The sequence below is a fragment of the Artemia sp. Qi Xiang Cuo genome, chromosome 12 (assembly GCF_049724085.1).
Source record: "Artemia sp. Qi Xiang Cuo chromosome 12, ASM4972408v1, whole genome shotgun sequence".
In the NCBI taxonomy this organism is placed as follows: Eukaryota; Metazoa; Arthropoda; class Branchiopoda; order Anostraca; family Artemiidae; genus Artemia; species Artemia sp. Qi Xiang Cuo.
In genome coordinates this window covers 46,216,933-46,231,982 of record NC_142805.1, presented here as the reverse complement: position 1 = coordinate 46,231,982, position 15,050 = coordinate 46,216,933, and the positions used below count along the sequence as shown (strand labels likewise).

Genomic DNA, 15,050 nt, shown 5'->3' with positions numbered 1-15,050 from the left:
TACGTTAAAATTAAACTTATTTTCCTAATCATTCAAGAAGGAATACACAAAGGCAATGGGAACAGCATAAAAAGTATTTTCACAATTTCTTAAAAACGAAAGGTCTTATTGACGTTTATAGCTTTTTAGAATAAAACTTTCAACCAAAACTTTTGAAAGGCCTTTGGGAAATATAAATTTACACTTTCTTTACGTGTTGTACTCACAAATGCTTTCTGTAAAGTAATTGAAACTTAAGAGGCAACAGTGAGGACTTTGGAGGGGCAACCCTCTCATACAGAGTATAATTCCTTCTCTTTTTTTATTTTTGATGTCGCTGTTTACTTTCATTTGAAAAAAGACTTCTTCTTCCATTTAATAAGCCTATTTTTAGGAACAAATGCGCCACTGTTCGGTGTTAAACCTTCTGAGTTGTGAGGCCTAAAAAATAACTTTTCAGTAATTATAAATTATTAGACGATCACAGGATTCTTACTTGATAGTATTTGGTTCCTTTTAGGCCTATATTTTGGATTTTGATCTACAAAATGGCAGAGATTGTTACTTTACTATAGTGCAATCGCTGTTTTACTGAAAAAAGCACTAAAACTTTTAGTTTGCGTTATATATGCTCTATTTAATGTTTGACGCTGTTCCGATGCAATCAACCATGCAATCAATCAAATAAAAATGCATCCCTAACCATTCTTCTCGTCATGACACAAAATAGAAGACATCTTTTCAAATGGAAGTATAAATTAAAGTTAAAAAGAGCTAAAAAATAAAAGCGAAAGTAAATTATCCTATATAAGGCGAGGCACTTCAACCTTCCTCAACCCCCCTAAGTTTGCCATTTAGGCTGACCAGCTTTTGACTAAAATATTTTAGAGCTCGACGTATTGTCAATTGGTAGTCGTAACTTTTTTATTTATTGGTTGTTTTATGATTTTTTTTTTTTTATATTAGGCCTATTCAGCAAATGTGAGCAAATAAACCATCTTATTCTCGAACCATTGTGAAAAATTCTTCACCTTTTTATTAAAGAATGATTAGAGAATTCTTTAACTTATTCTTTAGCAGTGAGGATTGAAGCCTCCTCATGCATCATTTCTTTTCGTTGTAATTTTTAACATTGATCTTTTAACCTTTCTCCCGTTTAACTTTTGTATAGCGATGCTGCAAAAATTAAAACCACCCCTGAAAAGGGTGTTTTTTTTCTAGTTTTAAACTAACTGGCTATCTTAGAATTCTCGATCAATAATAGCTTACCCCCAGTCGGGCCAAAATTCTTGCTTTGTGGCGCAAAACGGTGGTTGTTGGCACTTTTTTGTCTTACCTTCTCTTTTGTTTCTTAAATAAAAATACTTTACTTTACAACTTATTTGTTTTGGTTACCTTCAATATAGGGAGGAGAGTATTTTTTAATTTATTAAATAAAAATACCAGAAAAGATATTTTTCAGAGTCTATGGGGCAGTTGTTCCGTCTCCTTAATTGACGACGTTAGTTTTTGCGCTTAGGAAGTTGAAACAGCCGGTAGAAAGTTCCTGGGCCCGCTGGATTCGAAGTTATAATTTTCATCAAGATCACTCCTCTTTTGGGGGATTTCGCCTCTTCGTTTAAAATGATACACATTTTATTATACTAATAAATTTTTGCATGTAACTCTAAACTTTATGAATTTAAGAAATCAGAGGCAGTACCTTTATACTGCCCAAGTAAAGAGATTGAAAATTTGTTGCTCTTTTTAAGGGCCAAAATCAACGGATGCAATTACTGCCTCCCATTTCTGTTTTGCTAAACGCCCCCGTATCTGCCTGAGCTATCTGATCAAAATTTTGATATAGCCATTTTATTCAAAATAATCAAAGGTTCAATGAATATGCTTCTGGGGATGATATGATCCCCACAGCCCTTAGAAGAAGTGCTGTAACGATTGCCTAGTGACTCGAAACTACCCGGAATCGTTCTCTGGGTTAAATAGCTCGATTTTTTTTTTTTTTGCTGGAGGATGTCAACCTTTGCAATATCCCAAGAACGACTCTAGAGAAAAAGTTAAAATTTTCAGGGAGCTACGGGGGAGGGTGATAGTGGAGGTCGAATTTTCACTTGTATCCTGAAGAAAGTTTGTATTTGGATTATTAAAAGTGGCTTATCTGTGATACCTCGGGAATGACTAGCGGAGATCGAGATTAAACTATTGGATTGCGGGGAGCGTAGGCAAGAGACTATATATTTAGTGTTTAGAGGAAGGGAATTTGGGGGGAGGGCAATAAATATATGTATCCGATCCGTCTAAAAATGTTGACACTAATAGCCTCATGGAACTTTGAATCTACTCACAGTGGAGTAAAGAAATAAGTCAGGTTATCAAAATAGCGTAATGGTAATGACTGGGGAACGACTTAAAGGATTGAGTTAAAACTGTCAATGGGTGGTTGGAGGGGTAAAGGGGCTCCAAATATTATTTTTAGGGAAAGCGGAAAGAGTTACAAAATGTGTTTGTCTCCTGAATATTGGTTCATAAGAAGAAGAACTGATATTATTTTTTTCTTGAAAGATCCGTAAGCTATTGGGTTCAAGGGAACTTTGTGTACTGAAAATAGGTCATTTTTCTCCGATCACGTTGGGCTTGCTTGGCTATATTCGGCTATGCAGCTACTTATTTAGCTACTTAATTTATAATGATCTTGATTTCTCTAGGCCGAAAGACTAAAAGACCAGGGATGCCCCACAAATGGAACCTTAAATTTTGTCTCTCCAATGTGAATGAAAAGGCATTAATAAGTGTCTTGATGAGGTGAACACTTATGCAGAAAACAATTTTAAAACTAATTTGGGCTATATCGGTTCGTGATGCCAGAAAGTCAGTCAATAAATTTCCTGTTTGATTCAAATTTGAATCATGCATTTGGTTTTTAATCATTTTAGGTTTTAATATTGCTTGGTACTTTCTGTTTTTTTTTAATGAATCATAATAAACCGAGAATTTTTTTAAACATGTATTTTTTTTTATTGACATCTCTTTTTTTGGATTTCGGTTACTGTAGACACGGCTCCCTCTTTACTTGGAGTCTGTTCTCACGAACTACTTGAGAAACACGAAATTTCCTATGTTCATGGTCATAGCCATTTTTGTCAAACTTTTGTTTCAGAGCTCTAGATTTAACTTGATGGTGTTATTTTCATGAATATTAGATGCTTTTTCGAAGAAATATCCCTTTTTTCTAAAAATATGAACATTTCTTTTAAGTATAGCGATTTCGAAAGCTATATCGAAATTTTGATTGGCTAGTGTGCTTAAGGAAAAACATTACACTATTGCATGGTTTGAACCTAACGTAAACTATTGTGAGCCTCTTTTAGTTGTTTCTTGGAATAATAAAATTTTATATAAAGGGTTTTCCCTTTGGGCTCCCATCTGGTTTGGAGGGAAATATTCATTTTGTATCTATTTAATCTGTGATGAGTTTCAATGATATTTAATCTTTTATTTCAGTGAATATTAAGCTTTCCAAAGACTTTGGATCTCATTTCCTTATAGTGTCAGACTGTGGAACATTCAAATTTCCACCGCTAAGCAACAGTTGCCTTCCTTGGAATGGATCCCAGGTGATCTTTCCAATAGGAGACAATTACAAGGAACAACTATTATGGTCCTGGGGAAGAGAAGAATGTGATATGGTGGTCCAGTTTCGGTATGTTTTCTTAAAATGATATCTTTCCAAGCTTTATGGGAAAAGGATGTCTATTTAACAAATTCCTTGGGGCTATTTTTTTGTGAAATTATACATTGAATATAGTTTTTTTTCCTATTTTCGAATGCTACTAAATGCAGAAAGTCTTGAGAATGGAGAGGCTTCATTATACCAGGCATTTTTTTTTTCGTTTGATTGATTGATTTGATTTCTCATTTTGAAATGTCAACATGGACTTAAGGTTTTAAATTGCGAAGATAGAGCTTACATTATTCCTAAGTCGGCTATATATAAAGAAAATTCCACAAGAAAAAGAGAGAAAAGATTACGAATATTATTTTTTGTGAGTTTCATACAAGGGATTTTATTCATTCTGATTAAAAACCTAGTATTATTTCTCTGTCAGAAGAAAATTTTTCGAATTTAAACCATGAGCACAATCTGTTACTTCAATATTGTAATTTAGAGGACTAGTTGGACGTTGCAAACGGAGGATCTTTTTGGGAAAGAGAAAAGCGTAGTTCAAGAATCCTTATCAGATAGTTGATAAAGGGTGAATTGTCCAAAAATTTTTAGTATGTACGGAAAAAGATCATTGATTCTTTAGGGGAGGATGCCATGGCTTTGAGGCACTTGGCAAAAGTCTGCTAATAGGTTGTTCTATTGTCTATCCTTGAAATAATCTAAATCGATCAATTCTTTATTGTTTCTCCATCTTAAAGTGTATAAAGTTTCATTCAGGAAAAATATAAAACTAATACCAAAATAAAAAACTTTCTTTACGTAATTACGTTACATAGATTAAGCTACTATTTAGATTTTCGGATTCTTAAATAGGCTAATCCTAAGTGGTTCTATAACATTTTGCCATTAAATATTTTGTCTTCGCTTTTGTTGTCATCTGTTTTTTCCGTCTTTATTTGATTTTTTTGCCACTAAAAAAATGTTTAATTGTTTGTTTCTGGCATAAGACAAGGCGTCATTGTTTTTATTTTGGTCCCTGCAAATGTTTCCTCTTTTCTTTTATTGGACTAAGCGTCACTATTTTCCTTGTTGGTGCAAAAAGTGTCATGACAGTAATTTCCAAATTGCTAATAACTTGCATCTTATAATGACAGCCTTACGTTATTAATTAACTGCTGTCATAGTGTGTGTACATGTGAAGCTCATAGAAAGAAAGTTATCGAGTTTTATAATTTTGCTTTTGTTATTACGATTTTTGCTGCGGTAGCGTTTTTTATTACGATTTTATCCTGTCAGTTACATTGTGTGATAATAGTTGATTCTTTGTAACATAATTCCATTTCCTTGGTCTTATATATATATATATATATTGAGCGTTTGCTTGATGATCCTCATTTTTCCCATCCTCTGAGGTCAGTTTGTCTCAGAGGCAATCTGCTGCTAGTTTAATCGTTGCTCGAATCATGTCAAAAATTTTTTGCTCACTTCTTATTTTAGTCGTATTTTTCATGGTCTATCAAGGAGGCACACTTGTGCCTCTATAAAGAGGCGACCCACCACAATGTTAAGGGATTTCCGCAGAGAGACAGCATAGCGGTCGCAGAGAGACAGCGGTGATCGCATTTTGTAGCCCAAGCTCCAACTAAGAAACGTACAAAATTTCATCCCCCTCCGACTTTATCTTCATGGGTAAAAGTGGGTCGGAAGTTTCGACCCTCTGACCAAAGCCCCCATTAACGTTGTCCGATTGGGCTGAAATTTAGAGGTTAAGTTTTCCTAGGGCCCGGGAGCTTATCTTCGAAATTTCAGCTCAATCTGTTCACTCCTTCTCTGTTTTCCAAAAAACAAATATAGCCACTTAAAGTTCATTTCTCTTTTTTTTTATCAGCCACGCCTACAGGTCACAGTTGGCAACGGATTCGCGTGAATGAGGACTCATTCGAACCGGAATTCGACCCAGCAGGGCCTTTTAATATTTTCAGACCGAAAAAATTATCCCCCGAATTTGCATTTACGAAAAACCTCGTTTTCCTATAGGAGCCCATGTTAATTTTTCCCACCACAGCCCCCCCTTTAACGTTGTCTGATCGGGCTGAAATTTGGAGGATAAGCTTTCCTGGGGCCTGGGAGCTTATTCTCAAAATTTCAGATCAATCCGATCACTCCTTCCCTGTTTTCCAAAAACCAAATATCAAGTTTTGTGTGGATTTGCTTGCGTCAAAAATACATCGCACAGAATAAAAATAATATAACGTGTCTCTGTGGTACAGTGGTCGCTATTCCTGATTGTCAAGCGGAAGACCCGAGTTCGATTCCCCGTCAGAGAAATTTTTTATATATTGAATTTAAAGTTTAAAAAAGAAACTCAGTTTATTTTTTAAATACAATCTAATAAATCCTACGGCTCAACAGGCGTCTCCAGAAGAATATCACAGTCGGCCTTCAGGTTACAGGTAAGTTTCCACTGCTTTGATAACATGGGGCCTGGCGCGGCTGATAAAAATCTTACTGTGCATTTGATCTGAGTATTCAGGAATTAAAAGCCTTAACACAAGAATTTTCAAAAGCGGGGGGTTTGGGAGGCGGCAGCCCCCCATCTTTAACTCCTGAAAAGATCAGCTAACAGTTAGTCAAGCAATAATAAGTAATAAACTGTACAAAAACGTGCAGAAAATATTTGAAAAAAACTACGTTTTCTAAAGAGTTAAAGAGGCTGAGTCACAAGTTCGAACCTTAAACCGTACCGGGATTAGGAGGTGCAGTTGGGGGGGCTGTCGCCCCCCAAACCCCCGCTTCCGTATATGAAAGGGGCTGTTGAGGAGGGAAAGGGGCTGTTCCCTCCTCAACGCCTCGCTCTTTACGCTAAAGTTTTTATTGTTTAAAAAAAAGAGTTGCGAGAAAGTAAACTTTAGCGTAAAGAGCTAGGCGTTGAGGAGGGCACAGCCCCTTTCATATATGAAAGCGGGGGTTTGGGGGGCGGCAGCCACCCAACTGCACCTCCTAATCCCTGTACGTTTTAAGGTTCGATCTTGTGACTCAGCCTCTTTAACTCTTTAGAAAACGTAGTTTTTTCAAATAATGTCATCCTAAACACTCTACTGTCACTGCATAAACTAGCTTGTTATGTTAGTGCTACTGAAATGTTTGCGGATTTTTGTTTGCCAACGTCGAAACAGACCCATCTAGATTTTTCAGGTTTTCTACATAAGCAACTTCTTACGTCTGAAGAAAAATTGCATTTTATTCAGATATTAACTTTTTTAATTAGAAAAGGAACTAAATATAGCAATTTTTTTCAAGTGAGCCCTTGAACATCTCTCTATAATGTCTCACTTCCATAGTAGCGACGAAAGAAATAAAGAAGAAAAATTAAAAAAGGTGGCATTTCATTGCTTCCCATGCAAAAAATTCCTTGTTGGTCAAGATGAGGGACTGTAATTCTCGCTTAGGCCATCTCTGTATTATATTCTTTATGTGTTTTTCTGTTAATTTTTCGGTTGATTGTTTATTGATTTTTTTTGTGTGTGTGTGTGTTTTGTTTTTGTTTTTTTTGTGTTTTTGTATTTTTGCGTGTGTGTGTGTGTGTGTGTGTGTGTGTGTGTATGTATGTGTGTGTGTGTGTGAGTGTGTATGTGTGTGTGTGTGAGAGAGTGAATGGGGGTGTGAATGTTGTGGGGGGTGTATGTTTGTGGGGGGGTCGGGGTGTGTGTCTATTTGTGTTTATATGTGTGTGTCTGTGTGTGTGTGCGTGCGTGTGTTTGTGAGTGCGTGCGTGTGTGTATGTGTTTGTTTATTTTAAAGATAGTATTCTTGTGTTTTTATGTGAGTGTGTGTGTGTGTTTATGTTTGTGTGTTTGTGTTTCTTTTTTTGTCTGTGTTTGTGATAACGTTCTTTCCTCGGAATAAAATATTAAATTATATCTTTACCGCACCTTTTATTACTATCCGGCCCTTTGCTAGCTCCCCCTCCCTAAGACGACCGACCAAAAGTTTTAGATAGTTACTTTTTTAAATTGTTGAAAGACCCGTCAGTAGAGAGAGGGTAACTACTTCGATACGAACAAGATGACAGCCAATCAGAGGACTAGAATCCGTGTACGAACAAGATCACGCACATCTTTCAAGGTCAATCACCGATTAGAAATACTGGGATAACAAGGTGACATCACCAGACTTCTGGAAAATTCATTAGCATGGATTTACGTAATTTCTGTTATATCACAATTCCACCTTGAGACTTTGCTTATATTGTTAGCGTTTTGAGGCCAAAGTAACAGTTCGTTTCAAAGCAATATGGAGCAAACATCAGATACAATGGATGTTTTTGAAGTGAAGTTTTTCTGGTGAAGAATCACCAGACTTTTGGAAAATTCATTAGCATGGATTTACGTAATTTCTGTTATATCACAATTCCACCTTGAGACTTTGCTTATATTTTTAGCGTTTCGAGGCTAAAGTAACAGTTCGTTTCAAAGCATTATGGAGCAAACATCAGATACAATGGATTTTTTTGAAGTTATTGCAATGCAAATATATAATGGAAGTTCTGTTTATAAATAATTAATTGAGATATTTACATGGTAAATTTTTATCAAATCATATTATTGACTAATTTGGATATACAACTCGATTTCCCTTTTTTATATGCTCTTTCCAAATATAATTTTTTTTTGTCGGAAATGAATTTTAGCTTCCCACCAAAATATATTCAAATTCAGGGTATATATTTGCACATTAGAGGCGGTGGGGTTGCATGAAGTCAATGTTAAGTGTAAACCAGCTAGCATTTTTTTTATCTGATCGCATTAATTTTCTACTAGACTAGCTTTTGAAAATGTCGTTTGGAATAAATTTTAGGCCTACATAATGTATGTGTGTGTTAAAGATCCTTTTCTATCTAATTTTAAGCCTATATGCTGAAACTGTGTTATCAAGCCTTTATATCCGAATACCCCAGGTTTCTAGATCTTATAACGTTTTAAAAGCTATGTTATCGGCCTCTAGCCTACCTGGCTCTCTAAATTTCACAATTTACCCCCTCCCCCATAATTCTTAGTTTTAGCCTTCTATTTTTTTCATTAGCCCTGGTTTTTAGAAGAATAATTTCTAAGATATTTACAGGATTTTATGCTATATTATGGCTTTTTTGTGTCATTCTGTTCTGCAGGCTTTTCTGAAGGAAACATGATACTATGCATTATATGACACACGAAAGAAGTCAAGTTCGGTTAACATGAAATAAAATAGAATGAAAATATAAAAAAAATGTGCTCTATACATTTTCACATTAGGGGGAGGGGTATATAAGAATCAGCAACTTTTAGCAAGTTTCAAAGATAAAATTCCCTCAAAAGCTGTAAAAATGATTTTTTAATGAAAATATAACTTAATTTCTTTTTAAGGATAATTTGGAAGAATGTGACCCTCCTGCCATCATAAGGGCCCGAATCGAGGATAATAACCAACTACGCCCTACAAAAATTCACTACATTGGCTCTTCGAGGTCTTATACGCAAGGAGAGAACACGACGGTCCATATGCAAGAAGACGAAATGGCTACGGGCGTGGCAATCCCGCAAAAAAGTAAATGTAAGTTTTGAATTTTATCGATATTTTCACTGAAGATTTTTTCTCCCAAAAGGAAATACATCTTGCTTGGTTCATACACTTTTCCTTATTCTGATATCCTGTTTGAGGTCAAGTATTATGAACATGTAAATCAGAGAACGTAATAATTTAATAATAAGATGAGAGACGATAATTAAAAAGGCTGTCTATCATCTCAGAACTGTCATGGTTTGATGTCTGCATCCTTAACCGTAAACAAGTGTGTGTGTAATGTGATTAGCTTACAGTCCATAGTTTCAAAAAAAAACATATGAAGCATAAAATTAATTGACACTGGGAAAAAATAAATGTAATTTAACACAATGTTAAAAAGTCAGTACTTCAATTTTGCTTGAGACTTACAAATATTTTCATCATTTTTGGTCGTTCAGGTAATTAAGTTTCTTATAAAACTGTTTTTGTTCTGATGCAGAAAAGGTACTTTTCGAGTATTTATATTCAATGATTGTTATTCTATGAAACCGTGATATATAAGCACTTTTATTTTATCGCTATAATGAAAATAGGAAGACGCTTTGCAATATTTGGAAAGAGCATGGGCGCAATTTAAGCATTTTGTTTAGGGGACAGTAGGGGATTGAGGGGGGGGGGGCATTGTTTATAGCCTGGAATTGAAATATCTCTTTTACACTTTTCCATTCACCCATTCAACCTTGAGATAGTAAATAAATTAGGGAATCAATATAGGCTGATTAAGCTATCGCCTTGCAAATACATTAGTAGCTTTGATTGAAAGGCCATGTTACCTCTCACAACCGTCAATGTGTCAACAAAGGACTATTGATTCCTTTACTTTTAATTCAATTTCGATTTTCTTAAAAAATAGGGTGATTTATACAAACTGAAATTAAGTGACTATTTTCTTTATAGGTTAGAACGGTTTCATCACTACCTTTACCTAAGTCACGCATCATATGATCACTTTGAGGAAATGATTCAAATTGAAGCTCCAGCGCAATTTCGTGACATTGTTGAAACACCATCGCATATCAGTGAATGATACGGTAAATTTTTACGGGGGTGTTATGTTGGTAGTGATAATTTAGATGATACACGTGATACCATTTTCAATAACACGAAATGGACGGATAATTTATTGGGAAAATATTTTAATGTTGATTGTAATACTTTGGATTTAGACAATAGCATAGTTGAATAAGGCAATGCAGTTATTTGAGAGAGTAATTTACGATAGCTGAGGCAAAATGCCATTCAAATTTTAGATAATTTTACTCGCGAGTTAAATTATCGTCCTTTCCCCTTAAGTTTAATGAATATTGCTCTTTCCAATCAAATTTAATTGAACAAGAAAATGAGTTCGCTTGGATTGGCTGGCATGGTTCTAACGCACTAGAGGCTATGTTAAGTGAACTGGGAGATTTTATTCCACACACGAGTCCAATTGTGGAACAAAGTAGAGGAGAGGGTTAGGATAATGCTATACAAGGGGGAGGGGTTTAGGTAGTGATATACAATTCTCACCGCTACCGGAATTCCAGCAAACAAATTCAATTGTGAATACAATAGATGTCTTCACTGCGAAATTTGGCGATCCTTTTAATACACTGATGAGGGAATATTATAACATACCCCATAGATATTATTAATGAATATGCAGAGAAAATTTGTACAGTTCTAGAAAACCGAATCCAACTGTGGGGAGGTCGGGACAGCATCAAGACCTCAATTGTTTAAAAAATATTTTTATTAAATGAAAGTCATGGTAAGGTCTATGATCACTGTGTGCACACGGAAATGTTGGTGTTGCACCCTCATTTGAAAAATTATGGGAACGTCTTTATGCAATGGGTCGACAATACTGTCTCATATCTCGACAATTATAATGAGAATGGTAGTGGTTCAGTAGTTTTATTGGTTGAAAATTTAAGTGTAAATATATGTAAATTTAAAAAAGATTTTATTTTAAGAGGAGGGGTGGGGAGGGGGAGAGATTTATAGTTTTGAAATATAATCCTGATTTAGAAGGATGCCAGGGCATTCAACGAATCTGTTTCGAAACAGACCAAAAGTGTTTCATGTATGTATTTCACATATCGGTTTTCCAACCTCTAGCGCGTGAAGCTACAAAGAAAAATTTGGACCACTAGGCTGTGCATGGAAAAGAAGGGTCTGATTTTCCCCGAGTAGATTTCACTTGTTTAACAGATAAATTTCCTGTAACAATCAGGGGCGATAGATACTTTTGAACGGGCCAACGCAAATTTAATTGTCGGTGTTACAGTGCTACAGTACGAAACGGAATTTGAAGAGGGTGTGCGTTCTCATAAAAAGGGGGTAGTATTTCCAGTAAGGGGCCCATCTATTGAATCTGCGAAACACTGGGGTTAGTTGTTGTACACACCGCCTAGTGAACCTAATTCAATTGGGCATTTCAACCCAATTACTGATATTAGCAGAGTTCTGGGAGGGGGAAAGAAGATGGGGGCATGTTATTATTGCCCAATGTGTTTGTCTAGATTTCGTAGTGAATTAAATCTACAAAATCACATGAAACACTGCAAAAGACACGGATATCAGTCGGCGGAGACAGTTGCTGGTGACCGGGCAATTTTACGATTTGGAAATATTCTGAATAAACTTATGCAAAGTGATAAAATGTTTCGATTGTGAGGCCAAGCTCACGGATGTCAATGACCCACAATTTCCAAATCGTATCAAAGAAAATCAAGCTATCGCAGCTTCCTATGCCCATGCACAGAGACACAACACTAACGCTATGAGTCTTTTAGAAATAGTTGAGACATTGGACAAGAAAGATTTCATAATCAGAGCATTGACTAAATTAATTGTCACAGCAAATGGGGTCATCTTCCGTTTGAGACACATTCACTATCCAATGATATTATCAGAAGAGGATCGCCTGGCCATTAAAAATAAGAAAATATAATGGGTATGTAAGGAGGAATTTGAAGAGGGGACTAAGGGAAAAGGGACTAGTAGAAAAAAGACTAAGGGGGGAGAGAAGGAGAAAGTCAGAGATCATGACCACTAGTGGCAGGAAATATCCTCAGGGGGTAGTAATTTTCGTGGCGTAGCACACCAATCGTGCAATGTGAATGTAAGCTAACGGTTTTTTATACCGGTTTTCATTCACAATTCAAATTACGATTTGAAATTTATTTTACCGGCTTTGACACGTATGCACAGGGAGGGATCGGGTGCAGATAGCCCATGGTTAAATAACTCATTTACCTACAATATTATACCAAAATCTGCTGAGAAGCTGTTGCTTTTAGAGTTCCAGTGGAAAACAGTGGATAATGGGCATCCGTGCATGAATAAAATCCGTTTTTTACATTCTTATAGTTTTTTTCCCAAGGCTCTCAGTCAACTAATTCAAGTGCAGAAAAGTGACAATTTCGATATTTTCCCTCTGCCAAACAGCGCTTTCCAGACAATGAAATATATGACTTACTGACTTGTAAAGCCATATAAGCGTATGACTATTACAGCTCCGGTGGAAGGTTCAGTGAGGAGAAACTCCTTCCCCCCATTGAAGCATTGTATAATTCACTTACCGATAGTGAATGCACTGTCGAGGACTAAGAATTTGTCAAGAGAGTATGGGCTTAGGGTGGTTGTAAAAATGGTTGGGATTATTGTAGAATGTACTTGGCAAGCGATGTGGTAACTCTTTTAGACATTGTCTGCAAGGACACAGACCAAATTTATTCAGAATTTTGGCTAGAAATTGGCTATTATTTTTCAATACCGCACCTCGTGATGGACTTAATCCTAAAAATCAGTAAGGTGGAAATAGGTTTGATCACTTATGTCGATCAACACCTATTTGTAGAAAGATCTATGAGGGGGGGATATGTTTTTCACGGGGATCGCATCCTAAAAACGAATCGAACTGGGCAAAACTCTGTTGATGGTGTAAAGCCTAATGCTTTTTTTATGGACAAGAACTCACTTTACTCCACGGCGAAGTCTCACTATAGTTCACCTTGTGGCAATTACAAACGGCTTTAAAATCCTTGCGCCCAAGATTTCGCTGACATTCACAATGTCAAGGAAAAGGGTGCCCAAGGATGGTTTTTTTTTAAATTGACGGACATTTACCATTGGAACTCCACGACACTGTAAAAGATTTTGTTTTTCCGTGTGTAAATAGACCGGTGGCTAAATATTCTTTGAGTCCATACAATTTGTCTCTGGTCGAGGATATGGGCATGCATTGGACCCCCTCAAAGCAGAAACTAATTGCAGATTTGTACCCGAAACAGAATATTGTTGTTCACCATGTCCTATTGCGGTGGATGGTGACCAATGGTTTCAGGGTCACAAAGATACACAGAGCCCTGCAATTTTATTAGAAACCCTACTTGAAAACGTTTATTGACACTTTTGTCAGTAAACGTTCACAGGGAAAAAGTAAAGTTCAAAAAGAAATGTATAAACTCATTTTAAATTCAGCTTTTGGAAGAATGTGTGAAACCGTACGAAACAGATCGCGTTGCAACGGTGTAACCTGCCCCAAAGAATATGCCCGAATTGTCGCCTATCCTAACTTTACAACATTCTCGACCATAGACCCGAATATGGTTCTGCTGCACAGAAAAAAGAGAAATGTTGTTCTGAATAAGAATATCGTGGGGGGGGGGGGGTTCAGTACTTGAAATTTCCCAGAAACTGATATTGTCCTTCTTTTACAATGTGTGCAAGGTACAATGGCCAAGGGAAGTGGAGGTTCAAGTTTACTATCGGGACAGATACTTTCTGATGTTAAAAGTTAAAACCGAAAATTAATGTGAAAATTTCGAAAATGGTGTTCACATTGGCCTGCAGATGGATTACACGAATTGGAATGAGAGCACCTATCCTGAGTTGGTAAAACAAAAGTCCCCCAACCAACTATTAATGTTAAAGTCGGAGACGGGGAACGATTTAATATCCAATGGGGTGTTCCCCGGTCCAAAAGTATATTGCTTGGAAACACACGGTAAGGATGTAAAACAAGCGTGCAAAGGGGTGCCTACACACTTTGTAAAAAACAATTTCAACATGAGTGTCTACAGAAACTGTGTGGAGAGTTTTCTAGTGCCAAGAGCAAAAGTACTGGTAATTCGCTCTCTACAATATAAGAACTATACTGTTATAGTGGAAAAAATGCCATTTCTTGCATATCTGACAAGGTCTAAGTAGTTGAGAATGGTGTAAGGGTACTCCCCCATGGCCACTATTGAATTTCACATCGAGTTGAATGTATGGACTATCGAAAACAACTCGGTCTGAATAAATTAATTTAAATTCAAAATAATACTTGATGGGTGGGGGGAGGACAACAATTTCTCAATATAACCTTCAGTCCATTGCCATTATCGTCATCATTTAACTTTTACTGCAGCTGCTATTGTATACAGAGTTTGTTTTTCCGCCACGGTGGGCCGCCCTTTCTGGCCCCGGGGGGGTTGAGGGTCCTGCCCGCGGCCACCGGCCTTCGGCTCCGGGGGGATGGGGGATTCCGCCCGAGGCTGGCCTTCGGCCCCGGAGGGGGGCGGCCTTGGGGGGGTCCCTTAGGGGGGTTTCTTACCTTTTAGATGTTGTAAATAGTGTCTTCTCATATTTTAGTCTACAAATATGTTCAACTGTGCTGTTATTATTGTTCTTGCTGTTCTTGTTGTAATTTAAGTTGTTTTTTTGTCAATAAATGAAAAATATACAATTGTTGTTCTGTTATTGCCGATGTTGTACCAAAGGTGTTGTTAATAAAAGAAAAAATATGTTTTTGTTGTTCTTGTTGCTATTGAATAACGTA

The 15,050-nt window shown here is 36.6% G+C and overlaps 1 protein-coding gene across 1 annotated transcript in view; it reads left to right on the top strand.

Annotated features, from left to right (window-relative positions):
• The window catches only part of LOC148946187 (uncharacterized), a 221,695-nt gene that overhangs the window by 28,923 nt on the left and 177,722 nt on the right, over positions 1-15,050 (top strand). Inside the window, exon 2 of the mRNA XM_089097628.1 lies at positions 3,478-3,676. Coding sequence (XP_088953754.1) covers positions 3,478-3,676 — 199 coding nt within the window. The remainder of the gene's footprint in view (positions 1-3,477; positions 3,677-15,050) is intronic.